Source organism: Morone saxatilis, unplaced genomic scaffold (assembly GCF_004916995.1).
Source record: "Morone saxatilis isolate NCDOM2014 unplaced genomic scaffold, NCSU_SB_2.0 Contig8, whole genome shotgun sequence".
In the NCBI taxonomy this organism is placed as follows: Eukaryota; Metazoa; Chordata; class Actinopteri; family Moronidae; genus Morone; species Morone saxatilis.
The window spans coordinates 14329266-14343858 of record NW_023340257.1 but is presented as its reverse complement, the minus strand read 5'-3'; the positions used below and the strand labels follow the sequence as shown (position 1 = coordinate 14343858).

Sequence of the window (14593 nt, the reverse complement as noted above, 5' to 3'; positions counted from 1 at the left end):
TCCCAGACACTGTATTTTTGTGTCCCAGGTTTTTTTATTGTAAATACATGTAATAAATGTGTTATACCCTGGAAATCACAATCATATGCAGAACAACTGAATTAATAATTAATTAGTGTTGAATGTGTATATAAAACATATAGTACAGTGGAAAAGTAAGAACTGCTACTTTTAGTCCATATAAAGATGAACAATACGAACTCCAATAACAAATGAGTAGTTCCTATAACCTGAAAGTGTTTCTAAACACTCTAATAGAAACAGGTAATTGTTAAAGTAAACAGTTAAGTTTATAATGTGAACTAGATGCGCGAGTTACAACCAGGAGAAGCTCCATGCACAAAGATTGGAGCTTTTAGGTCCCAAAATTAATTTGTTTGAGCTCTTAAAGCCATATGAGGATTGTTAGTGCACAGAGTACACAAGAGGCTCTGGCCCTAAAGATTTTTACATGGTTGCTGAGATTTGACGTATACACATCACTACTATAGAAGTTGTTTGGAAGAGACTTGGAGGCATAATATAGCAAGTTAACAACCCTTAAAACTAAGACTAAACTGTGCTACACAAACATTTTATCCTAAAAGTAAAACGCAACGGACTGAAACTCATATTTCTGAAAGAGAACATAACAATGTCTTATATAACACACATTAGTTTTATTTCTTAATCATACTGTACATCCAAAATAAACATTTAATAATCACAGTTAAAACAAAAATATTGCATTATAATTTAACCCAATGTAATCATTCAGGTGGTAGATATTATAACAGACAGTATGAGGGCATGCCAACAAATACATAATCTTTCTTTCACATTTAGTCACTTTTATACAACCACACTTGATTTTGAATTATAACCCTTTATTTCAAAAAGCTACTCAAAAACTGATCATCTTTTTTTTCTTTTATATCCTACCCACAGCCTCCTATATGCCCTAAATAAACAAACTCATAATTATGTCTCCTATGAGTATGAAACAAGTCAGATCCGCAAGGCTCTTGGTTTTAGGCACCGATTCTATCGATCAACTGTTTGCCCACATGTTAATACACTATGCTTGCACACAACAAAAAAACATCTGTTCAAAATGCTAGATCAGGATACATCAGTTAATCTGGTGAATGTTATTTCAAAGGATGTCAATGACTATTAAATACACTGCCGGTCAAAAAATAGTTAACACCCTATATTTAGATTTTTTTTTTGTTCAATCTCAAGAAATATGGTCATTGTAAAGACCTTAAAATTAAACTATGTTTGTAAATTTAGAAAATATTGGGATTTATTCTGATTGTAAATAAAGCTAGGATGCATTTTGCAAGCCTATGTTCTGCCACAGGATTTTAGTTTTGCTTCTTATTTTCAGGGCATTATACACTAATTAAAACATATCCATGAATGTTATATTCTATTTCTGCCAGTAGAGCCACCTGAATGTTACACACTGGACCTTTTAAACTAGTCATTGTAGATATATTGTGAAGCAACTCAGATTTATTCACTATGAGTTTGGCAAATAGTTCCCCAACAGCCACCATGTTTTTCCAGTTTAGAAAGCTGGATTTTAATAGTATTTTCTTGCCTTTTTATGCTGACATAATTTCTCATTTGGTGCCCATGATCACTGCTGAGTGTCTTAAAGGAGCACTTCACAGATTTTATACATGAAGATCGGTTTATCTGTCATGAGTACTACTACTCAGCTGGTGAAAACACTTGTAGTATGTCCTCTGTTGCTCTGAGGGGAGTTTTCTAAACCATTTTTGATTGATTTTTGAGAATGCTGGAGCTGTCGAGCCACTGTCAGGTGGTATTAACTCAGCAGCTCCTCTTCCACTCAGCATTGCCAGACCAAACAATACTGGCTATCAATGCCATGCTCAACAATCAAGCAGTTTTAGTGTGTATTTTGGCATTTTTCGGTATTCTTAAATTATGTTTAAATGTACTACATCCTAAAATGTGGCTCAAATTAGTGTAATTATTATATAGTAACTGAAACACAGTTTAAATTCTTATATCCAACAACCTATTAATTAGCAAGCTCTCGGATCCTTACGAGGTCTTTAAGGAGTGCTTGATTAAAGGCAAGTGCACTTGAGGATTTGATGACCCTTATCTAAATATGGTAAAACACAGATTTCCCAGTATGGTTTTGTGCTACAGGTGTCCTATTACAGTAAGTCAAGTAAATCTAGATTATTTCCACTAAAATAAAAAACACAGACAATCAAATTCAGTTTTACCTATGACTTACATTTAATTGCTAATGTTATTTACAATGGTACTTGAGATTCAACTAAAAGTGCTAAAATATAGGGTGTTCAAGATCTTCAAAAGGCAGTGCGTGATGTATTCTTCATGAAGGTGAAATCAAAGTCAAATCATAAACAATCCCATCCATGTTCCGCCTTTAAGGGTTCCCAAAAATACTTACCTTGCAGTATAAAATCTGGTTAGGGCCAGCTGGTCAGTCAGGAGTTCATACAGTACATTCAACAAGTCCTGTTGAAACTGATACTTCTGGCCACAGCTCTGATTGTAATAATAACTAATTAATACACAGTATTCAGGGAGAGAGGAACCAGAGGTTGAACCCTACTATTGTTACCGCAGGGCACGGGAGTCGAACAGCTATTGTGCACGGATCTTAAAGCTGTCACCAGCCGGTGGGCTACTGTTTGTCACAGAGGGAATCCACTGAGCATGAAGGCTGCGTGAAAAGGCTAATGCAATGTTAGTCGGACCGGAGTAGTCAGAGGAAATCCACAGAGGCAAGCACACCATGGATAAGCCAAGAAGCAGAGGAGCACGCGAGTTGTGAGCCAGGAAAGGAAACAAGGATGCAGCCATTGTTTATTGCAGCGAGGGATCGCGGCTAGCCGCTCGGTCCCAGCTGCAGCCTCTCCTGCTTATGCTTATCCAGCCACTGTAAGATCTGCTGTTTGAGTTCCTCGTTTGGCCTGATCTGGTCCATGGTTAGAGGACTGCGGTTGAATGGGTCTGTCTGGTCACTGTGAGGAGAACAAGAAAAGTCAAATGGGTGCCCATGGTGCCCACTGGACATCATCTCGAGAGAATTTTGGTGCTTTGTAGGAAGTAACCCACCTGAGGAGATGCCTTGCTATAGTTGAGCGGTCAACTGTGACATTGGAGGAAGGGAGAAGAACAGGATCGAGCATCAGAGTGGACATGATGGGATCCAAAAACTCATCTGGGGCATCTGAATATGTCTCCTCTTCCTGCTGCTGTCTGTCTGCATGGGACTAAAACACAATGGACGACAAACCTTTAGTGTTTCCACCTGTATTCACCACAGTGAACACTGCATAGATTCATAAAACAAAGAATTATTCCAGTGTTGTCTCTGACAAACAGTTTCCAAGTCAGATGATACCTTTATTTTATCAGCAAGGAGTCCAAAAGCCACAATCATGTCCCCAGGCTTGTTTATCTTCTTTAGTACCCTAACTGTTTGGGAGAAGAGGGTAGGAGAGTACGATCGGCCATCTTTTGGGACTGTAGCACAGAAATTTTCCTCATCACTGCCAAAGACAGAAACATTTTCTTACAAAATTGGAAACCACAAAAGTGCTCATACTCCGCAATGTGCCACTGTATTTTTTCTCCAAAGAATATGGCACCAATAAAATAAAGAGATTAAACAAATTATACTAGGGAGAAAATAGTTAATATATTAATATAAGACTGCTAAAAGTGTTTTACAGTGTATTTTATATTGGTAACAATTCCACAAAGAAAAGTGTTCATGACATACCCCAGGTTCAGGTAGATGGTGCAGATGTCAGACACAAGCTGCTGAGGCTTGAAGTCAAACTCACTGAAGTCCTTGACTTTAAGGGCACCCATCTTAGGACCCACCAGGTGCTGCAGAAAGTAGTTCAGCATGGAGATGATCCTCTCTGCCAGGAACGGGTGCACAAAGATCCCCTTGATCTCTGGAAATAAGAAAAAAATAAAAAAGTAAAACCACGAGATGGATGCGACAATCTTTAAATGGATTAATCAATATGAAGAGTCAAATCTTTTCTGCCTCACCTGAAGTGAGGAAGGCCAGTGTGCCGATGGTCTCATTAGACATGATGTTGTGGAAGCGTCCCAGCTGACCAAACATCTGCAGGCTGGACTCCTTCTCTCTTCGGGCATCAGGGGCCAGGCCTTCCCACTCCCCACGATCCCGCTCCAGCTGCAGAACCTTGATCTTACTCAGGTACTACAACACAAAAGGTAACGATAAGATATAACAATAACGATGTGAGCATCCACACTGATGAAGAATCCAACACTCTGTTACAAGATTTGTCATCTTTTAAAGACAAATTTTATTTATACTTCAGGGGGGCTAATGAAAAAATCTATATGACTAACATACAACTACAGATAAAATAATGAAGATGACTGAAGAGCTTATTTGCCAAAACTGGTGTTTGCATGTATGGATGATGAACTCTACCTGAATAGCCTCATCCAGGAGGAAGATGGCATCGTTCATCAGTAAGTTGAGGAACCTGAGGAACAGAGGGGCGTTCATGGCCTCCAGGTTCTCAGATGCATAGTGCGCCAAATGCTGAAACAAAAAATGTTAAACTAAATGAAGAGCACATTGGGATCAATTTGATTAACTAATACATTTCCCAATATATAATCACCTGGTAGTAAACCAATGCCTGTTTTAGTTTTCCCTTTATTGCCACGTATGGCTATTGAAGGTCACAAGGAACCAAAGCCTATCCCAGTATGCACTGTGTGAAATATTATGGAACATCCTGGGCAGTTTACCAGTTTATCGCAGGGCCTTAAAGTACACAACAGAGTCTTTCCTTTCTCCATATTTTCTCAGTACTACAACTCTCATCCTAGAAAACTATTTAAATGAGATGTGTTGAGCAGTTTATTTGCTGCTCTTGTCACTAAAAATCAATGAAGTTGCCTGATCATAAACTCCACAATACACCTGATTAAGATTTTTATGTACACCCACCACAAAATATTAACATCATATTTACATCCTCTCAAGTCTGTTACTACCTTGATACTCTCTCTGTAGGTCTCTTTGCCCCACATGTACTTGAGGATTGGATACATGGGTCTTCTGTAGTTGAATTTCTGTTCAAACTGATGAGGATCACCTGAAAAGAAGAGAAAAGAAAAACTAAATAAAATCAATCATTCTTCTCTGCAGGCTTCTATTTCTAACTTGTTTCTGTATTTGTTTTGTATTTTTTTAGTAAATTCAGCAGTACTGTTAAAAAACAAGAGTTCAGTGCAGTTTACAACTAGCAATAGTCAAAACTTGAGAAAAACATCTGCTTCACCTGTGAATTCAATGTCTACAAACACAGCAATGAGGGCCTCGGCCAGCTGAGGTGCATGTCTATAAGAGCAGAAGACTCTCTCTCGCTGGAACACGATTGGCTGAACAGCACCGGGAGCCACCGGCTCCATGTGGGGCATCACCGCCTCTAAGACCTCTGCGAGCTTTGCTCTTAAATGAGGGTTCTTCATCCTGTTGTAGATATAGGACAAGAGGGATTCAAGCAATTTGTGAAATCTGAGATGGACTACTCAAGCCCCAGTGGAGCTCACAATTCTTCCTTTCAACTGACCACACTCACTGACATGATAGATTAGGTCATGTACCTCTCTACGTTACCCATGAAGACAGTGATGAAGTTAAGAATCTGCTCCAGACTTTCTGCAGAAGTCTCCAAAACATCGTCTGCAAATCGACGCAGGAAGATGAAAAAATCTCCCAAGTTCTCTGCAAAAAACTCTGAAAACAGAAGGCACACTTAAGTAATGACTATCATAGAAAGGAATGTTGAGCATGAATGAATAATTGAACCATGAGTGACTAAGCACTACTTCCTAGCCTGCACAGCTGTAGTAATTTCAAAACATTTTGTAGCATTGAGTGTATATAGTATAGATTTCAGTATCAGGCTTTTGAACTGTTATTATTCACTTGACCTCCTGAACCCTGCAGCGTTTTAGAAACTAAATTTTAAACAGTGAATTTTGACAATAAAATGGTCATTGCTGGCAATGTGTCATAACATCAAGTGGGAAATGCTGTTACATTAAAATTATGTTTCTATCAATGATGATGAGGTGGAAAGCAGCATTTAAAAACACAGCACACAATTTTACATGCTCCAATTCAGGAGGTAAAAAAGATAATCAAAGATAAAGTTGGGCTTTGTGTTGCACTGTAGTGTAGTAGAAGATCTGACCTACCTGGTACATAGCACAGCACAGTATTCCGTAGGGTGGGCAGGGGAAAGCTGAGTGCTACATGTTCAGGCCCCTGATTCCCCATCCCAAGCTGAACCAGCAGAGCACCGGTGGAAGCTTGGAGGTTAAGGCAGCATTGCAGCATGGCGGGCTGCGTGGTGGCAGCTTTGGTTGACAGATAAACAATCATGAGACGCTCAAACTGCTCCAGGAGCTGCTCCGACATTGGGTTGCCTGCTCGCTGGGCCTCCTGCCACGTGACCTGGAGCCGGTGGAGAGACTGGTTCATCTTCACCATCTGCTCATGGAGTCTGCACGTGCACATTATGCATGCGCACAGGTGCATGGACGCAAACAGAACAAGACAAGACGGATTAATTCTGACATGTGGGGCCAACGCAAACAACATACAGTACGCTGTATACATGTGGGATCTGTGAAACAAATGTTCTCTTTAATTTCTTTATGTAGGTTTCAAGATGTACCTGTGGAAGCCAAGATGCAGGGTGAGTTGTGTGAGGATGAGGTTTTCAGTTAGCAGGCTGTAAGACTGTGCAGACTCCACCGGCTGCTGAGGTGGCACAGGGATCAGACAGGTTTCCTTATCGAGACCTGATGTAAGAGAAGGGGGATCAATTAGTCATGAAAATGAAGGTATACTCTCGGAACATCCTACTGTTATTAAAAAAACCTGCTATAGACCCACTTAGAGGTGTTGCTTTACTACTGATACATAAACGTTATGAAATATATTTATTTTGGTGAAGGGACAGGAAACATTAACCTCTTGCGTGCACATTGCGATTGCGCCTCTCTTCTTCGCTCAGGTCTTTGAGGGCACAGTAAGTGGGGTTGAAGGTGAGCAGTTTGGGCGAACGCGGCCTACAGAAGGGCTGGCACAACTTCAGCAGCGCTGCACCCAAGTTTAAGAAGAATGCATCTGAGGCATACATCTGGAAGAAGATCTCTGGCATCTGATTGGCCCATATCTTGGCCCGGCCAGCGTTAGCCTGCAGACAGCTCCCCAGCCACGAGAGCAGCAAGTGGCGCGTCTCACCAGATCGCTGGAGCAAGTTTTTCAAGATCTGGTGCAGCTTGTCATGAAACTGACCCATGAACTGCAACAAAAGAGGAGTAAAGATCAACCCTGTTTCATCTTTTAAAAAAAGGCAACAGAACAGCAACATCAAACTAATGAGTCTGTTTACCTGGTGGATGTTTGCCTCCTGGACCTTTGTCTCCTGGGCACTGGAGCGGGAGGGGTTCAGGAAGTAGCCATGTCCCTCCACCACACCTGGGGTTTTCAACAAGCAGGAGATACTCAACACTGCTCCCAGAAGGCTTTTCTGATACTGTAAACCATTAGCTGGGTCTTTGGGCTGAATGTGTTCCACCAATACCTAGGAAAACCAAAAAAAGAACAACTGTTTGGAAAAGCTGGGGACACTAAAATAGCAAAAAAAAAATGTTTAGGTAGCACTGTGAAATGTTATCTGATTCCGATTCTGTGTTTACTGTATATTATTATCACTTCATTAGTAGTGAGCACTGAAATGAACAGTTTATGTATTACATTTATTTGCAAACATCCTTGTGTGTCCCCTGACCTTGGCAATATCTTTATGGTGGCTGAAATAGAGCAGAACATCTAGGTAGGAGTAGAGGAGAGGCTGGCACAGGTCCAAGTCTTTGATGCGTCCCTGGAAGATATCAAACACTGGCACTATCACCTCCTCGAAGGTACGCACCTCCTGGTCGGAGAGTAGGCCAGAAATGACCTCCTCCACAAACTCAACCACCTCCTCTGGCTCTGAAACACAGTGACTTTGTAAGAAACTGAGAAGAGAAAACTTCAGGCAAAGCTTTACCAAAGATAAAAAGAGACATAGGACAAAAAAGTGAGAGGCAGGGAAAAGACGAATACACCAGAAAAGAAACAGTCAGGCCTAAACAGGCTCGATCCTGAACCTACGTGCTCCACTGAAACTTTCCAGCAGCAGGTCCAGCAGCTGTTCGTAGATATTCTGGCTGATGTAGATCTCCGGGGTGAGCAGGACTGTCCGCGTGTTAGAAACCGTCAGGTTCTTACAGCGAACAGCAAATGACAATAACTTCTCTGGTACCTTTGTCACCTGGTGCACAGATAATCAAGTCACTTAATTATGGGAGAACATTGATTATTTTTATGTTTCAATTATAGAGAAAAGTCTATTAACAGCTGGAAATCTCTTAAAATAGTTATATTTAAGTGCTACAATTAAAGTTATGTAGGAAAATCGTGCACCTCTTCTTTGGCTCTCTGGTAACAAGCAAACAGGTAAGGGATGGCACACTTCTGCCCAGCATCACGGTCAGCAGACAGGTTAACAGCGCTGCATGACGTCATGTAGATGAGGTGGTTTCCTGGCTCTAGCAGCAGCAGACGGTTAAACAGAGCCTGGAGGACAGAGTGAAACATCACAGACACAAATCAGCCCGTATAAAATATTCTGCACATCTGCACCAAAATAATACAATCTTCCTGTTTTGTGGGATTCCTCAAATTTCTGAATCCATTTCTTTGACAATGCATCCAAATTCTACAAGTCTCACGTTCTTACATCAGATGAAAGGTGCCGTTTTTTTAAACATTCCAAGAAGAAAGTGTTGACGTAAAACACACGTTGTTGACATCTGACCTGTTCTATGTTGTCCATGTCCAGCCAGTCTTGTCCATCCAGATCTGCAGCCATCTCCTCCAGGTAAACACAGCGAGGGGGGATCCCATTACCTCCTCTCAGACTGGGGTCACCTAGGGGCGAGAATAAAACCAGGGTCCATAAAATAACAAAGTCTGCTCAAATCATATTCCCCATGACAACCCATGAAGCTTAAACCATTCCAAGCATTAATACTGGATTACTTGTAGTTGAGAAATAAATCAACAGCATTAACATCAATGTTAGAATGAATAAGACACGGGAGGAAAAAAAGCACATAATCTATTTATTCTGGTTAATTTCAGACTGAGGTGGCAGAAGAATTCATTAAAAACACTATGTGAAAACTGGAGCACCATGACTCACCCCTAAGCAGTCTTAGTGGTCTAAGAGACCCAGCCATCTCACAGCCAGACTTCACAGTGTGCAATGTATCGTCTTCAAGGATGGTGAGTCATTTGTTGCATTACTTACTGCAACTTAAAATTGGACTTTGAAGACAGCTAGCACCATCCAACAATACCACAAAGAACAACAGAACAGCCTATGCCTGTACTTTTTAGGTGTGACAGTTACACACTGACTGTCTAATGCCCCTTCTACCTTGAAGCAAGGGGGGAAAGTTTGTAGGTAAAGCATCAACACTGATTATCCAATCTCACACATGTTGTTTTAGACTGGCTTGAAGACAGATTACTTCAGTTACTGCAGTTACTATAGGGCCGCTGCTGGTTTACCATAAACCTATAGCTACAATAAGTCAACTAGATATTGCAGACAGTACTAGTGTTTACTATTGCAGATCATCTCCACCTTCCATGGTGAATTTCCAGCGTTAAAAATAGGGCACAGCGACTACTACTGTTTACTGGTGTCCAAACAAAACCTGTTTAACAATGCACATGGGACTAAAGTCGCGGACCTGTTTGTGTGTTACTTTTGACATTTGGGTCACACAGGTAAAACGTCCAGGAACTGGACTAAGGCTTAGGCTGACAAAAGCAAATCACATGACAACCTGAAAGCTACATAGAATTAATCAAACACAAAACATATGTTCAAAATAAAAAACAACTACGTAATGTCTAGAGTTTTTTTGTAGTACCCCATTCAAACAGACAGTGTGATGTGGGTCAAACCAGCGTCTGGGACGTATCTGAATGGGTCAACTTACATCAGTGACAGCTGTCTCCTGTCGATACTTCCTGAGCACATACGCTGTGTGAAAGCGGTGTAAGTTACAGATCAAAGTCCGATTATTTCTCTGCTTTTACTTACTGTTGTCCAGAGTGATGAGAAATATTCGCTGGATCATGTGATTGACATTGAGCTGTTCACACAGCTCCTGCCGGGACCGGAAGGAGCGGCTGATCTCTGCCACGGAGTCGTCATTGTCATCAACGCTGTCTGACACAGAGTTTTCTGACTCGGACTGGCTCTCTCCTGAGTCCTCCACTGTGATACAAGATACACTATGACCTATATGTGCAAGAAAAAACACTGATGCTTCTCTAACACTGAAATCATGTCATACATGTAATTTGGACTTAGAGATCCCCGGAGGCATCCACATAAGCCCTGAATATACTGCTTATGAGAGGGCTGCCATGGCTCTGATAACTCTACTCACACGGTGGTTCAGCAGACAGCTGTTGTGGTTTCTGGCCTGATGCAAACTGCTTGGCATCAGCCAGTGAGCTGAAGAGGGCAGCAAAGGGGTTGCAGGAGATGTTCTGGTTGTTGTTGCCCTGGTCAGTCATCTCACTGGGGCTCAACTCTTACTCCATCCAAGATCCCAGCCTTAGATAGATAGACAGATAGATAGATACTTTATTTATCCCGAGGGAAATCCAAGAAACAAGCAATGCAGACACAACAACTGAGTGTCAATGGAACAAGACCTACATTATTTATGTACAGGATAAGTAAGCAAGTGCAGTATATTTCCATAGCTGTACAACTGAAGCACCCAATCAGCTTGGTAGGTTTTTTTGTTTTTATCATCACTTCATTCAAATGAATTCACGTCACTTTGTCTGACGTTCTTTACCAAATCAAGTTCCTACTCTACCTCTAAATGTGCTGTAATAAATGCGATGATCCTTTCTTTTTGTGGTAGGTTATGTTTAAAGCATTACATTCTAAAAAAGGCGCCGCAAACGTCCCCAGCCAAGGTCATCTTCCCTCCCCTTCTTCTTTGAGGTTTTAAGGCAATCAGCATCCTTGATTCCCCTCGTTTCTACAGTGGCTTCATCAGTCCATGTGTACTCAAAAAATAAACTTTACTGTGCCTTTTAGACCAGTCTCTAATAGTGCTAATCTGTTTTTGTATTTCCTTTGTATCTCCTAATCTCTGCATATTACGAGGACATGCGCTAATGTTTCTGTCTCTTGACAGTGCTCACAATAAACCGCCAGATGTTTTCCCATTAAGTGTCAAACTAAACTACAATATCCTAATCTCAATCTGCTAATCATTACATCCTCTTGACAACAATGTGTTCCTCTGCTTCTTCACACACCAACTCTACTCTGGATTACCGTTGAGTGCCCGACCCCTCCGTTTCCACACTGCGCTCCTCCTCTGACAGGGGTACACACTTTGAGCACGACATTCAGGAAGATGGGAATCGATAAAAAAAACTCATAAATAAATAGAAAACTAATAAACTTCGTGCTCCCGTTTGCAGGTTGACAAGGACCGTCGATCCCACGGACCGTCGTTACCGATCACTATCACCGATCACTATCGGCGCTCACCTCCTCGGCGGCTGCCCGTTGCAACGTGTTGTCACGGTTACCGATCAGTTTAGTTCGACGCCTAACGGTCAGAACTCGTGCCGCTTCAGGTGTACACGTCACCCTCGCTGTTTTAACGGAGCAGCAGCATTAGCCACTTGACGCTAACCGGCTAACCAGCTAACCAGCTAACCAGCTAGCCGGTTAGCTGGTAGCAGTGGCCGTCTGACATCACAGGGCTAGTTAGCTAGTTGGCTAGTTAGCTCGCTTGTGGAGTAGCAAGCTAAGCTGTCATGGGGTCACCACGACTGTATTTCAGCGTTGGTTCTACAGAGTGTTACGTGGGTTTCGCGCAGTATCAGTCTGAGTAACGTATACACACGATAAAGAGGGCTGTCGTACCTGTTTGACGGGAAGAAGTGAGAGTTTTTGATGAAGAAAAGAGAGAAACGCTTCTACGAAACCAGCGGCAGTTGAAACTGAATTTGTAAACGTCATCACAGTGAGACGGAGGGTGTGCGTCTTGCTGAGTAACTTTATTTCTCCTTCATGAAAACAGTTTAATTATGTTGTTTACTGTCAGGGTTTAATAAACCGGCCTCTCTGTGGACTGCCAGTACAGATAGTTAACTCTAAATGTGATTCATCTAATATTTGTAACGCTTAAAAAGGATTCACAATTAATATTTGTGGGAATAATTCTTGACAACATGTAAAAAATAAATAAATAAATAATCTTTAGTTAGGATACTATTTATTTTATGGAGAAAAATATGGGAAGTGAATGTATATTTTACAAGAATATTTTAATATTTTTGGATATACATAACGTTACTTAGTTAATTAGTTAGTTGGTAGGTAGTTAGTTTGTTTGTTGAGTAATAGCAAAAAGAAAAAGAAATCTTTCTGGTTAATAAGAAAACAAATCAATTTCATGAAAATTCTATCTATCTATCTATGTTTCTTTCTTTTTAATCTTAAATGTGAGAGCCCACCGGCTGTGTGAGGTCCGCTGTCCCTTCAGTATCTGCCTGTGCTGTGGGTTTTCTCTGATGTTTGCTGACTGTCAGCAGAGGGCAGCAGCAGACTCACTAAAGACAGTCAATGGTCCCTCCTGGCAAACCAGGTGTCTTGGAGTTGCTATGTAACAACAAAGAAATGTCCTATGACTAACTGCAACGATGATGAGACACAACAGCACCTTTTAATAAATTGTTTTAGAGTTCAGGAAGTCTGGGAAGCTTTGAAGGACTATAGACTTGATTATGAACCATGTTGGAAATCAGTGATGTACGGAATCTTTACTGGAAACAACAAACCATCTGATCAAATGGAACTACTTCAACTCATAATAAGCATCGTCTGTTTCAAGCTTTGGAAAATAAGAACTGCCATGACCATATACCAGACTTGTATCGATAGTAAGACAGTCACTAAACAAATACTCACAGAACTCCAGAGGAGGAAAAACCTGGACAAAAATTCTCTCCTCCCATGGAAAACACTGGATCTATAAGTCAGCACCTTATAAATATTGAACTCTCTCAGTCTGTATGAACTTTATAAACTAATGCACTTTATAAATGTTTGCTGGATGCACTTTACAGGTTTTAACTGAACAATTTATGGGTTTTAATTGAAGCACTTTATGAGTATTAACTGAAGCACTTTCTTTGTCTATGTAATGTATAATATGTGTAAACTATAATATAGTTGATTAAAGAGCAAACCAGGTCCATGTTTGGCACACATTTTGATGTGTGGTAGACCTCACCTCTGTTTTTTTATTAGTGCGTTTCTGAAGTTGTAGTTTCGTTTTGAGAGTTTGCATTTGGACAGAGACTTGTGTTTTTAAATTAATGTTTGTAGATTTAAGTTATGTGAAAAAAAAATCAAATAAAACAAATGGTTGAATTCAAAGCTGTAATAACAATATAATATGTACTTAAAGACCCACTGACTAATCCGTGGCCTTACATTTCTTTCTAGAGTTTTTAACACACAGTTTTCTCTCCTTTAATTTCTGTGTCTGATCCTTTAACTAAAATAATGTGATGATGCCAGTGTCTCCTTTGTATTTGCTCTTTAAATGTCTTTGGAAATAAGTTTCTTCCCTCACTTGCTCATGAGTTTCATATGCCTCTTTAAAAAAACTGTCTAGCTGTCCTGTCTGCACCTTTATCCATACAGTACTTGTTTCTGCCGTTTTATGTATGTATTAGTTTCTCTTTTGTGATTATTTTGTGAACACTGGCGTATTGGTGCAGGAAGTGAGTGGTGAGTGGCATGAGCACACAGTTAGTAGCCATGCACATCCTGTAGCAATCACATTAGTTGCGTTGAGAAGCTATAGCCCTTACAGTACTGCAACCAAACTCACTTTCCACTCAACTCTGCAGAGCTTCTATTAGCTAAATGAGTACTCACTTCATTTCCCACAAATTCTAAAGTCAAATTTCATGAGAAATGAATAAGGTAGTTAAATAATTTAAACCAAAAATCTAAAAGACACATCATAATGTCATCTTTGTGTAATTGTGAGTATGTCAGGAGACAAAGAAATTGTTCTGTGCTGTTCTCTAAAATAGAGTACGGAGAATTAAGCAGAGGCAGAAATTTCACGGTTAAGGTATTGATCTTCACAGATACATTATGGCCATTTCATGCTGTAAGGCACTTAAAATTTGGTTATAACACTGTAAATTACATTGTATGCATTTCATTTTCAACAATTTCACCAAAAATCTGTTAAAATATATTTTAGTTTTGTGTGTATCTACTGGAGGTTGAATATTTTCTAAGGGCTCTGCACATTGAGTACATCTTCAGTATTTGTTCTAATTACTTTGGACAATGCAGGAGAAAGTTATAGATATTTTTCAGTTCTCTGTTTT

General features: G+C 40.4%; 1 protein-coding gene across 2 annotated transcripts; it reads right to left on the bottom strand.

Annotated features, from left to right (window-relative positions):
- Positions 1 to 639: 639 nt before the first annotated feature.
- On the bottom strand, positions 640 to 12256 carry ube4a (ubiquitination factor E4A (UFD2 homolog, yeast)). 2 transcript variants are annotated; one of them, XM_035679941.1, is made up of 20 exons: positions 12102 to 12256; positions 10591 to 10760; positions 10239 to 10439; positions 8940 to 9052; positions 8546 to 8698; positions 8234 to 8393; positions 7869 to 8071; positions 7470 to 7661; positions 7046 to 7379; positions 6747 to 6873; positions 6265 to 6572; positions 5668 to 5800; positions 5343 to 5533; positions 5056 to 5156; positions 4481 to 4594; positions 4066 to 4240; positions 3785 to 3965; positions 3404 to 3551; positions 3115 to 3272; positions 640 to 3020 (listed from the first exon to the last, which is right to left on the bottom strand). In XM_035679941.1, the coding sequence occupies exons 2-20, from the start codon at positions 10718 to 10720 to the stop codon at positions 2885 to 2887; spliced, it is 3258 nt and encodes a 1085-aa protein (XP_035535834.1). In that variant the 5' UTR covers positions 10721 to 10760; positions 12102 to 12256; the 3' UTR covers positions 640 to 2884. The 2 variants fall into 2 exon arrangements, with proteins under 2 accessions (XP_035535834.1, XP_035535835.1); XM_035679942.1 differs by having other exon boundaries at positions 10239 to 10415.
- Between the last annotated feature and the right edge of the window lie 2337 nt (positions 12257 to 14593).